At 43.0% G+C, this 12,879-nt stretch overlaps 1 protein-coding gene across 3 annotated transcripts; it reads right to left on the bottom strand.

Moving 5' to 3' along the window:
- Positions 1 to 1,794: 1,794 nt before the first annotated feature.
- Positions 1,795 to 12,533, bottom strand: LOC130702500 (uncharacterized). Of its 3 annotated transcripts, XM_057524172.2 has the most exons (22): positions 12,144 to 12,533; positions 11,751 to 12,052; positions 11,488 to 11,606; positions 9,829 to 9,937; positions 9,346 to 9,552; positions 9,049 to 9,197; positions 8,783 to 8,931; positions 8,531 to 8,704; positions 7,317 to 7,562; positions 7,169 to 7,234; positions 6,918 to 7,071; positions 6,432 to 6,820; positions 6,202 to 6,328; positions 5,910 to 6,089; positions 5,573 to 5,674; positions 5,325 to 5,487; positions 5,083 to 5,258; positions 4,587 to 4,674; positions 4,356 to 4,498; positions 2,663 to 3,161; positions 2,379 to 2,572; positions 1,795 to 2,201 (listed from the first exon to the last, which is right to left on the bottom strand). In XM_057524172.2, exons 2-21 carry the CDS (start codon positions 12,031 to 12,033, stop codon positions 2,511 to 2,513), a joined length of 3,585 nt encoding a protein of 1,194 aa, XP_057380155.1. In that variant the 5' UTR covers positions 12,034 to 12,052; positions 12,144 to 12,533; the 3' UTR covers positions 1,795 to 2,201; positions 2,379 to 2,510. The 3 variants fall into 3 exon arrangements, with proteins under 3 accessions (XP_057380155.1, XP_057380156.1, XP_059351931.1); XM_057524173.2 differs by lacking the exon at positions 2,379 to 2,572; XM_059495948.1 differs by lacking the exon at positions 12,144 to 12,533 and having other exon boundaries at positions 11,751 to 12,122.
- Positions 12,534 to 12,879: the final 346 nt, after the last annotated feature.

A 12,879-nucleotide genomic window follows, 5' to 3' on the forward strand; every position in this document is an offset into this window, starting at 1 on the left:
CACGAATGACTTTTCGCATATATTCATCACATGCTCGTCTTCTTTTGGGTGCACACATTATTGCGACGGACGCATCCGAAGGGAAACGACGAGTAATGATAAAATTAGTTCGCTGTGACGCCCTTTTTTTTTTTTCATTCCTAATCTTTCCCACTCCATCTTTTCTTTTTTCTTTCAGAGATGCAAACACAAAAACAGGCTTAGGTCTAACACACACATTCCTACGGAAACAAGGTTTTATACTCAGATGTGTCATGTTTTTCCTCGTGAATAATGTGTTGCGCAAAAACCACACGCTGAAAATGCACTCAATTCGTTCCATAGAATTTTCATTTTCCAAATGCAAGTTTTTTTTTTTTCGTTTTTATTTTGTAAGCTACACTTTGAATATAGCGTATGTGCAACCATGTGCAGTCGGCAGTGAAGACGCCCGGTGCTGCGTGACGACAGTCGAAAAAAACAAAACAAAAAACAAGACAAACTTTCATCCTGGAAAAAAAAAAAAACCGCAGGAGCAGAGAGCACACGCCGGATTAGAAATGGGACCTCGTCTTGGGAAACCGCACAAGTTAAGAAACTAAAAAAGAAAAAAAAAAAGGGTGGAATGTTTCCCTCTGCTATAAATACATATACATCCTAATGATGATGGCGGTACGGGCAATGGTGGTTTACATTGTAACTCATTTTCGAGTTAACATTTTTTTTTTTCTTTTTCATTTGGCTCGAGCTTTTCAGATCCATCAATTTGCTGACTTTTTGTGTGTTCCCCGTTCGCTTTTAAAGAGATTGGCATTCAAATTGTAACAAAGAGGGGCGCTTCCCTTTTCCGCTGTGTGTCGAATGTAATCTAGCGCACGAACAAAAACGAGAGGAGCACCGACTCTCGTTCGTGTTGTTGACCAAAGGCAGCAGAGCAAACCATCAACGGGGATGGAAGAAGAAAATCAAATAAAATAACACGAGAAGGAAAAGCCCAAACAAGCGTCAGCTTCATATTGAAAGCAGAGCAAAATCATTACGTTAATGGACTACCTCGCCTTGTGTGAACGTACCCGGGTCTTAATATATCGCACAAAAGGCATCGGTGTGCTGTTCGCAATAAAAAGGCCAAAAACGTGTTACAAATGGAACGTCGTTTTTTGAATCGTTGGCTGACGCGTTGAAATTAATTGATTTTCGTACGCTGCGTGTTACGCAAGAGGGGGCGGACATTTGTGGAATATTATTTTTTTGCGGCTAGTTGACGTTGATATGATCATCGCATCGATTGTCGATATCCACCGTCGGGGTGTGACAGTTGTATCGACGAATCGAAATGGCGTCTCCGACGGCGTCGTTGTGTTCGACACGCAGCGTCGACGCCACACACGCACACACCAGTTTCGTAATGCCTACTTGGATGAGTTTCACACAGAGCCTCCATCTTTTTTTTTCAAAAGACTTTAGAAATTGTAATTTTCTAATGACATAACGAAGAAAAAAAAAAAAAAAAACATTTTCCTTCTACGTGGCCCTCGAAAAAATTATTTTTTTCCACAACTAACACTCCAGTTGGGCGGAAGTAGTAACAACACACATGGCCAATCTTGCGGATCCCAGCCGACACCAGTGGTACAAGAAAACACAAAAAAAAAAAAAAAAAAAATCATAAAAAACTCAAAAAATTTCTCTCACTTTTGTGTGTGTTCCCCCCCACACACGTCTGTCCTCGCGGGCGCTTTGGCGGTTAGTCTGTTCCAGTCAGGGATGCTCCTAAAAATATCTAAAACTAGATATTTCGTGCGATGTAACACACATATCCTTACGTGATGGCAAAATTAAAAAGAAACACAACGTTTTTTCTATTTTTTTTTTTTTTTCACAACAAAAAAAGTAACACACGTCCGTCAGGCTTGGCAGCAACACACTCGACTACCGATTCACGTCCGTTTCGCCATCCGACTCCTCTGGAACAGTCCGTTTGGGGTGCGTGTTCAACATGTATAAGCTCCTCCCTTCCATGTCTCCTCCCCTCTCTTGCATTTTATTTTTTCCTTTTTTTTTTTTTTTTTAAAGGGTCGACCTAACGGTAAAATTTTCCCTTTTCCTTTCTCCTCTTCTTCTTCTTCTTTTATTCTTCCTCTTTTCTTCTTCCCTTTCGGGAGTAAACCGCCGCCTTCATATACTCGCGCTTGCGCCGCAGAGGGTCATTTACAAAGAGCCTGTGGAAGTAAAAGAATAGATATATAAAAAGAAATGTGTGTTGCCTCTGCTTTAGCTTCAGGGGCTTTGTTAGATTGCACGTATCCGTATGCGTGTGCCTTGTCTATTTCCACCACTAAAATTATATGTATATATATATATATATGAAAAAAAAAAAAAAAAAAAAGGCAACCAACCTAAAACATAAAAAGACACGCGAAAAACATTAGGAGATTCCGGAATGAGCAATGGAACAGGCGATGAAAAGTGACAATTATGACACTGTAATCTTCATCCCCCGCAAAAAGAAAAAAGAAAACAAAAATCCGTTAATGTGATGGCGGATGTCGACTCAGTGCTTCTTCCAGTTGGATGGACCACGGGTGAGCTCCTACACGCATGGGAATGGGTCAACATGCAAAACATTTTTGATTTCCTCAGTTTAGATTTAAAAGAGAACAAAAAAAAACAAACGAAATACCGCAAGATTTCATCGTCGTCGTCGTCTTGGAGTAGTGGATCAATGCGGTGGCCAGCTCGAGGGCTTCTTGGCTTGCTCCAGACGGGCAACGGAGAGCATCGAGCACAAGCGTATAATTCCACGGCTGTGAAGCCAACAAGCCGAACTGAGCGGGCGGCAAGGATCGCTGACAGGAGCGCATCAGTTGCGTCAGACAGGCCAAGAGGCGATTGCGGGTCGACGACGCATCGCCAGCACGCGCCGTCCAATTGACCAAGACGGCCCACAAGTGTTCCAGCAAAGCGTTCTTTTCTCGGCTGCAACAGTGTTGTATTGTGCGCGAGTCATCGTCAAACGAAGGATCGATAACCAGACGAGACTTTGAATGGCCGTCGAGCAGCCACGCGAGCAGCTCGAGGATCACGTCTAACGTCTCGTCAGCATCGACGTCCCTGCCAACCAGCCCGGCCGTCAGTTTCCTACTAAGCCGGACCATGGAAACGCGAATGGGCGAAACGACCTATTCAAATGGAAAACAAAAAGAAAAAAAAAAAATACATTATCATTTCGTTTTTTGTTTCGCACACGGAAGAAAACAAAACACGGATCAATGATTTCGCGTTAGTGTTCCCACTCTAATAAAACTACATACAGAAAACGTACACGCTCCAATTGTTATTGGCATTGTAACGGCTGTTTCTCTTTCTTTTTTTCTCTTTTTCCCCTACATGTTTTCAGCTCCGTTTTTGGCACCGTTGGACCCGGTAGGAACCCACAGAAAAATAAAAAGGGAAAGACCTCCCCCTCTCTTCTTATTTTCATGGTAAATCGATGACGCTATCATCAACAAAAAGAAAAAAAAAAGCTCATGAAAACACACACGTCCATCTCTGCTCTCATCGGATTTTCAAAGCAATTAAAAATACTCTCAAGTGCTTTATTATTTTTTTTTTCTTTACGAAAATATTCCATGGCAGTGAATACTGGAATTAAGTACACAGAATGTTTGTTTTTTGTTTTTTTTTTTTTTCGGTGGGCTGTGGTTTTGAACGTCATTGAACGCGTCGGCGTTCGTAATCCTGTGTGGACGTGCACAACTCGATCCTTTTCTCTCGCCATCAAACTTTTGCAAAAAGAAAATAAAAAAAAAGAGCGAGCCGGGCGAAAAGCCAAGACGGAAGACAACTATTGTATGTTGGCATCTTATGACGGACGATGAGCATACACACTAACCCTCACCCCACCCCTCTCTTCTTGTTCTTTTAAAATCCTATGCACAGTGGAACCCATCGTCCCGACCGATGAGATGTTCGTTCACGCGAGAGAATTTTCACCACCCTCGGAAAATCCTAACCCCTCTCCAATGGCCTCTACCCTCCAGGGGGGAGGGGATGTTAAAGCGGAAGAGGATGGAAAAAAAGGAGGAGAACTTGCTGGGTGGGGGGGGGGGGGGCTATGCTGAAAGACTTGGTCCAGACTATCGATCTGTACATTCAGCGCGTTTTCGAGACCAGCTAAGAAGAAACAAAACGAACGGGATTTGAAGGCGAACATAAAAGAGCCTCTGGTGATCCAAGTTGGAAACTTTAACATGAAAAAATGAATTCACGGGATTTAAAAGATGTCAACAATTTTGAATCCCATGGAATTGAACAAGTTTTTGTTTCGTTTTCAACTAGTTACTAGGGAAAAAATAAATAAAATAAAAACTTACCTTTGAGCAGTGGAGATGATGAAAAGCGGCCATGGCTGCAACTAACTGGACCACGTTTTTCCAAACTGGAAGCTCGTCACGACGGTAAATATCGTCAACAAACTCGAGAAAGTTACGTTTCTCCAGAACAATTTGGCTGAGCACTAGAGCATGTTTAGAAACGGGACAGACTTGTTAGATATATAGAACCACCCACACACACACAAAATATGATAATTATCCAGTAATTACGAAGAGAAAAATCCGTTTCTGTTCTAGTGAAGACGGACGTCAGGTAACGGCAACTCCACGACCACAGTTCCATAGCGCCCAATTTCAACTAGACGATGAGGAGCGAAAACAAAAAACTTGAATATTAATCCATAATTCAAACAAGTTACCGGGGCTACTTGGCTTTTGTTCCAAGTTAAAGAGAGCAAGACATAAAAAGGGGGGGAAATGGAAAAAACAAAACAAATCGATTCTCTATTTTTGGTAGAGAAAAATCGATAAAGCTGTACATTATAGACACACACAATTTGTACACAAACGGGCGGGATAAAGACTGGCACACACACACAGAGAGAAAACAAACACGGCCGACATAATAGACGAGGTGGAAATCGATTTCTTTTGGCAGGGCGGATCCAATTTGATATGTTGGCAATCAAATCTCAACAAAAGTTGGGTGTAAATCGTTCGACTACGACAGAGAGAATGAAAATGAAAAATCAAAAGTGTGTTTCACCTGGTGCTCACCAAATTGGATGGTGCGAGGCAGGAACGAGACCAACGCTGCGATGATGGCCGGATCTTTCCAAGATGAAATCGAATCTCGCAAAACGACGGCATCCGCCGGCCCTGAACATTGATGATTCGATGACGACAAGCGACACAGCAAACGCAACGATCCTATCAATCGACCTATTTTTAAAAATGAAACCTTCACAATCTTTGACGACTTGATTAAATCAAAGAAAATAGCGTTACTGTAATTGTCGTCAGCGACATCTGTCAGCCGGAGGAATCGTGGAATGTTGTACTTGATCATACGGCCAATGGCCACACGCATAGCCTCGTTTCGATCGGCCACTCGCTCCAGGACGGTCACGGCGCAGCAGCTGACGTTGGCATCTTCGTGAAAAGCCAAATCCTTTGTTGGCATTTTAAAGCATAAAATTTCAAAAAAAAAAATCATATGAATTTTTGGAAGATATGGCTCGAAGTGGACCACTTACGAAAACGCTCATGAGTAAAACGTCGTCGGTCCTTTGCAAGCACAGTTCCACAAGACTTTCTGCTTGTCTAGCATCTTCATCGCGATCGATCCACAAGCGAATCTAAAAACATACACCCGATCGAAACAAGAAAATAGATGAAGGAAAGACATAATAAAAAAACGGTTTTTTAGCCATGATGAAAAGAAGGAGCTGAGACGCTGAGCAGCTCTTTGATGATGAACCATAGCCCGCCATATGGCGCCGCCGTTGGCAGTAATGAAGTAGCAGTACTCGTGCACCAGTGAAAAACGGAAGGCCAAGTCAGTGTCTAACATGGGGGTGAACACATACGTACCATGTACGAGCCGATGTAGACGGCGATCTCTTTGATGGCGAAGGCCCATCGCATCAAGCACAGATGGGGCGTGTAAATGCGGCGGAGCCAGGGCAACAGCAGCGAACTATTGGGCTGGAACCATTTCACCAGATGGACAAAAGCCTTGGACGCTTCGTGGACGCATCCATCACTGTATCTCTATATGCGCTCCAACAAAAGAAAAGGGCCACGTGACAGCCGCCACGGCCAATTAGAAAATCATTTGTTAGACGCTTATCAGATGCGAGCGAGATCGAATCAGATTCCTTACAGCAATAAGGAACCAGACGGAGCGTAGAAGATCGGGATCGTCCATGTCGCAAGGGGAACGAGTCAGCATGAGATCAGCAATGGCCGCGAGGATGTCATCCGAATGCTCGCCGACAAATCTGACGTCTCTGTTTGCCGGTTTTATAACGTCAATGACGTGCAAAGAGAGAAAAGACATTTCATGTCCAAAGCGAGTTTCATAACCACATGTTCTTTTTTAGAAGACGTTACTTTGATGTCTCGCATAGTTCCAGTTGATAAAGCAGGACGAGGGCGGAGCACTTGGCGCCGAACGGGGACCTCTTATCTCCGTGCGATATCCAGTCGCCCAATTGCGCTACGCTGGACGGGATGGATCGCACCAAGCCGCGAAGAGTGGCACGCATCGATGCCGAGCCAGGATTCTGGTTTCCGTTGAGCGAGCCAACCAGAAACCAAGTCAGCAGGTCATCGGCTGCTTCCTTTTCTAATGCCGATGATCCTCCTCTCGCTGTCCAGCATCGTTTCAACAAGAAGCCGGCCTTCAAAGCACCATGGACGTACATGGCACCAGCGTCTGAGCTGGACGCTAATTGGGCCAGCAAGCGAAACAGCTCAGACCAAAGAGAATCTATATCGATCTAAGCGCGGCAAAGATATTATTGATTTTAATATATACCAGCCTTTTTTTGTTTGGGCAACTGATTTTTTTTTTTTTTTTTTTTCGCATTGCTTTACTTGCTGGAACGCAGTAATGAGCTGGTCGATCGAAGTGACAACGAAATCAATCAATTTATCGAACGATTCTTGATGCGACGTCACTTGGTCGCTGTTGGTGGACGCGTACGAGCTCAAACGTGTGCAAGGGTCGTCCGTCAAATAGCCAATCAATCTGAAATGGAATTGAAGCGTTTGGTGAGGGACAAAAAAATTACAAATTCAATTTCGTCAACGATTTGTTTTTTCCTTTTTTCCTGGAAAAAACGTACGCAATGGCAGAAGAAAACATTTGGATCAATCCTTGCAGATGGATTCTGCCCGTCTCACTTTTCCACCTTCCACCAACAGACAAAATAAAATAAAAAAGGAATGAGGTAAAAAAAAAAAAAGAAATGAGGAACTATGACGAGTAAATACTTTTTGTCTGGAGGAGCCAAAGAATGGAGACAGGATCGGATCAATTCCATGACGCGCTCCACCGGGATCGGAACAGGCAAGTTTTTCTTGTCTAGCAGAGCGGCCAACAAGCAAGCCCCGCCCGTTTCCAGATGAACAGCACACGAATTGAGTGCCATGCAAGCGATTTGACAAGCTGCGGAGAATCCGTCGTTCAAGCGATCCGTAGAAATGCAACGCTGCAGAAGAGACTCTTCTCCGTCGTACCTTTCAAAAAAAAAAAAAAGAAAAATCATTTAAACAAAATTTTAATATCGTCCAATTTCCAAAGAAAAATTTCATTTGGTTTCCCTTATATTTTTTTTTCTTTAAAATTATTATGGGAATTAAAATTTAAAAGAATTTCCGACACACGCAACGACAAAGAGGAAAAAAAAAGGGGGGATTGTAAGTGGCGCGCCCTCATCTAATTTCGAAGCGCCATGTCGCACACAGAGGGCGTATTATTTAATAATAACCGCGATGCTACACATCTAAATGTAGCACATGTGAACGATGCACCTGCTGCCTGCCTTTATGGGTCCTGTGTCCAAACGAGTCGCTTGATGGATGGATCCGACCGCTCGTATGTATTACTCGACAGCTTAAAGAGACCCCCCCCCCCCCCAAAAAAAAGGGAAAACTTTTTCTCTCACCAAACTTGTGCCGCACAAAACTTGCTGATGGATCATGGCCATAGGAAAAGTTTTCAATTCTTCTCTTTGTCCCTGACTGCTCTTACACGTACATTTCTTTGAACATTTTTTTCATTTAAAAGATCTCAATATTTCCCTTTGAGCTTGTCGCTAGGAAGCAGCTCGCCTACATTAGAAGTGAAGCTTCTTCTTTTGAACATCACAGGATGTGCAATGGATGCGGACAGATATGGGATTCCCCTTTTTTGCTCCTGGTTTTTTTTTTTTTTTTCACGGCACTAATCCACGCAATGGGCATGCCAGAAACACTCGAGTGTTTCGTTCTGCTATTGAACAAGTAGTGGGTTGGAAGAGGGGAACCTATTTGTGTAACGATAAAAGTCCCGAGAAGTCAGGACCACTCGAGACTCAACTCGCCCTCGAGCCACACATTGAAGATGGCTCAATTAATTGATTGTTATGTACCAGTCGTCTTCCTCCCTTCTCCCAATTAAGAGAAAAAGAAAGAAAAACTCTTGTTATTTGTTTTGTTTTGTTTACTTGGACAACATGTCGCTGAGGAGGTGGACGGCGTAGGCTACGATCAACGCGCTGGCGTTGCTGCTAGCCAGGTGAGGAATGACTCGGAGCAAAGGTTCCACCCCCAAGATGACGCATCGATGCTGGAAGAAAAGCGGACAGCGGGACAAGTGATGCAAACAACGCAAAGCGAACCTGTCACACAAATGATGTAACAGAATGTCCGTAAAATAACAAAAAAAAAATTGTTCTAATTATTTTTGATGGGCTTACTCCAATAACGGCAGATGGTTGCTGTAAAGGACATCGTATATCAATTCGGCCACATCTTGTTGTTCCATCAAGATGGCCATCATCCGTGATCCGTCCGTCAGCTGGCGACATTGGAGCAGTACGGCATCCAGCACCTGTAAAGCAGCCACCTGCGTATCGGCGGGCCATCATCAAGAAAAGAAAAACACGAGAAATACGGTACATATAAATAAAGATAGGTATCGGTCAATCATCTGTAATCGTAGTGCTGTATTCCCAGCTTGTACCTGGATGTCTGGTTGGCTCTGAAGTACGATCCGTTTCAGCCCGTTGGTCGTGGTTAGCAACAGCTGTTGAATTTTCGGCATGCCGCTATTGTCCTGCTGATGACCGAGCTGTTGCAAATCCTCTTTGATCCAAAGCATTAGAGCGAAACCTGTTACATATCGCCGTTGGGCCAAAGAGAGGGAAAGAAGTTTGCGTTTCAGCCAGACGGAACTAATAAGGCTCCCTTTCTTCTAAGGCTAAACTTAGTCTAATAATTCTCGCATAGAACGCGGTAATGAATGTTTCTGCTTTAATACCCAAAACGGCGCAGATTAACTGTTGGCATTGAGCTGTTTCGAGTAGGCGAGCCAATTGGAGCATCAGGATCGACCGTCTGCTTGGCCGTATGAAAATTTCATCTCCGTCGTTCCTGACGATGGGATCCAGCAAGGCGATGACGTGTAACGAGACGAACTCAGTCAGGTGATCGCTCAAGTGTTCCACCATCTCGTTTTTCAGCTTGGCTAAAAAATAAATAAATAAATTTTATTTTTTTTTTTGTCTTTAAGTGGGAAAAGAAAGATAAATAAAGGCGACGACGTAAAAAGTTCTCATAACATTTTCTAAAAAACAGATCAGGGCAGAAGGTTGTTTTAGTCGACAGCAGGTGACAGCACCACCTCCGCAAGTTGTTTCATCCAGACGCCCTAACGCCCTCCTATCCTTTTGTTTGTAACATTACACTAACCGATGCGCCAAATGGCTTTCAATTTTGAGTAGTAATATTTTGGTTTTAATACCGTTTTGGTTGATGGCCAATGCTATGGCAGATGGGTTGAGATGCGCAAGACGCTGCATGACACTCAGATAAGGCACCCATTTTTCCGGTTGGTCCAGGTTCTGTCCAATCTGCTCCAATGTTGACATACATAGAAAGGGGAGAAAGAAAAAAGATTATACTTTTAGAATTGCAAATTTCATGCAGACTGCATCGTCAGGGCTGTCCAAAAGCAAACATGAAACCCTCTCTCCCGTCAAAACGGCGGTGGTGGGCAATGCATCCAATTTGGTTACTCCAACTCTGATCTTGGGTCCCAGGCTAAATAAAGTCTTGCCTCTGTGTGCCGAATTTTCTTTCCACACAACCCCTTTGCCTCCTACTTTTCCCCTCCCTGGACAAAAATCCTAAACCCTTCGTGAGTTCGACCAAAAGGAGTTTCGGCACCGTCTCGGCCATTTCCAAGAAGCAAGAAATAAAAATAAAAAATGCTTTTTAATAATTCATAGCAAATGATGGACGTAAAAAAAAAGAGATCTAAATAAATAGAGGAACAAAGTATAAAATAAATGTTGGGATAGAATACGGACGCATTTATAAATAATTATTCATTCGTCAGCCTCACATTGTGTAAGGACAAAGGTAAAAAAGAAAAGAGGGCAGTCGAGAAATAGGAGGGCGGGACATTTACAAAAGGAGGCGGCCCCTCGATGATGCCAAGTTTTTTCGTCTAAATTTAAACCTGGGCGAGTTTGTTGGATGGCGACGGTCTGGTCCCTACAGAAGTGAGATACTAAATATGGACGCCCCCTCCCCCCATTTTATTTTCTCCGTCTTTCGAACACCACTTCTCACAAATTTCGTTTCCATTTTGCGATCTTCACTTGCCCCCGCAATCCCCCCCCCCCAAAAAAAAACGAAAAGAAAATGAAAAAATATTTTTAATAATCAGTTAAAATATCGGTGTGGACTAGATAAAGAGACTAGCGTGGAGGTAAATGAGTGGGGCCGTGTTACACGACTGTGTTTGGTTTGGACGCACTTTCGGTACACGGAATGTCAAGCGACTTGTCGACGAAAGGCCAATGCCGCGTCTAAAATGCGGCCGAAAAGAAAATGTTTGGATGGAAAAATTGTCGGGTTCCGGCCTCTACGAAAAAATGGAGGAGAAAAATTATGTGCGGGGAAAAAAATGTACACAGAAAACAAGAAAAATTATTCGAAAAGTTATTTCAATGACAACAGCCGCCGCCATGTCTAAATATCTTTTTTGCGGCCCACCCTGAACTGTGTTTCGGATGCAAGATAGACGATGGGATAACGAGAACGTAAGGGACGTTGCCAAAGCTTGGAATGCTCGATGGAAATAGGCCAAACTCTCTGTCGTGCTATCCGATCTCCTCGCTTTTGAAGAAAACGTGTGGCATTTTTCTTGAGTCATATTTAAAGTCTTCTACGACGTTTGCCCTTTAAGCCGACTTTCACGTATTCCAACTGCGCCATTGATTTTTGAATCTATTGTTAATCTATGCGACGTTACGAAAAAGAGATTAGGATTAATGACCTCTTAGTTGGATTTAGCCCTGAACACGTGGCGCCGTAATCTCTGGAACATTGTACACAACTAGGCGATTATGAAAAGGGGAGGAACAAGCAAAAAATAAGGATTATGCTTATTTACCTTCTGAATACAGTGCGTCAGCACTTGATCCAAGACGAATTCATCTCGTAGAACGTGACGATAGAGTCGGTAGACTGCTTCAATCGCCAAATCAACAACGTCAATTAAACTTAAACTGTCTGCAATCAGAAAAAAAACAGAGAATTAGAAATTGATGAAAGCTGAATTAATACATCAACAATAACACTAGAAGCAATGTGTGGAATGAGGCCATGGTGGCTGTCCAAGAACTGAGACCGAGCTTCACTTTCTGGCAGGAATACCAAGCAGTGTGTCGAGGACTTGTGAGGAAACATTGCGATTTTTCTGCAACAATCTGGCTACATTCTTGTGGCTGCTGCTGCTTCTTTCTTGCAGGGACGGTCGAATGACGTCAGGATTGAGTCTATGGTTGAGTGTAGCCAGGGCGAAACGGCGATGGATCCTCAAACTAGTACTGGAATCAGCTTGGATAATCTCAATTAGGCATAGAAGACACGTGTCGTCTGAACGCCATTCAAAAGCATGAGTGCGATGATTTTCACTTTCCAATTCATTTTCTCGCATTTTCGTGCTGTTATTTTATCTAATATCATGAAAAGAATTAGGCACAATCGACAAGAAAAGAACAATGAACAATTGAACCGGGAAAAAAGAATGTCACCCCTTATACTTACCGTCTTCTGCTTCAAACAAGTTGTCAATTTCGGCCACCAGGGTATCTTTTCTAGAAAATATTGTGAATGAAAAGAAAATGGCGATGATCAGTTTCTTGACGAATATGACTAGGCCAAATGGAATGTGATGGCAAAGGATAATAAGCGGGACAAGTGCCCATTCTTTGACGACACACACACACAAAAGCTCATTAAGATGGAAAGGTGATGAGAAAAAAAAGTCGGAAAAGGAGGAGGGAAAAGAACGAAAGTCGTCGACGACCAGAAGAAGTAGGTCTGCTCTATTTATAATTCAAGAGTTGGCTCGGGTTGAACCGAAAAAGAGTTTCTCGAAACAGAAACTCTCATCAACGGGAAAAACTCTTAACTTTGCATTTCCTGGTCTAGTTTGTTTTTTTTCATATCGAAAGATAATTGTTTACCTACTTAATTAGATTTCAAAATGCAAGTACATTTCCGAATAAACGAAAATACATTCCTTGCATATTGCCTTCCTCATTATATAGATAAACAATGTTAAAACAAACTGAACTTTTTGAATGGACATGATGAATCATCTGGACGAACGTCTTAAGGGTACATTCTGACCCCCAAGAAGACATCTTGCCGGATGTGAATCGTTATCAGTGACCGATCCTGGGGGCAGACGTCCAGGATTGACCAGTGAAAAAAAGGCCGATTAGTCAGCGAGGTGCTACTAATATCTAGAAAAGAGAACGGGATAATAGGAAAAGAC

The sequence above is a fragment of the Daphnia carinata genome, chromosome 6 (genome assembly GCF_022539665.2).
Source record: "Daphnia carinata strain CSIRO-1 chromosome 6, CSIRO_AGI_Dcar_HiC_V3, whole genome shotgun sequence".
Classification (NCBI taxonomy): domain Eukaryota; kingdom Metazoa; phylum Arthropoda; class Branchiopoda; order Diplostraca; family Daphniidae; genus Daphnia; species Daphnia carinata.

Coding starts and splice junctions, on each gene's coding strand:
- LOC130702500 (XM_057524172.2), bottom strand. CDS start 12,033: ATGCGAGAAAATGAATTGGAAAGTGAAAATCATCGCACTCATGCTTTT. Junction 11,607..11,750: donor AGTCCTCGACACACTGCTTG/GTATTCCTGCCA, acceptor TTCTGATTGCAG/ACAGTTTAAGTTTAATTGAC. Junction 4,675..5,082: donor TCCAATTTGGTGAGCACCAG/GTGAAACACACT, acceptor CTCATCGTCTAG/TTGAAATTGGGCGCTATGGA.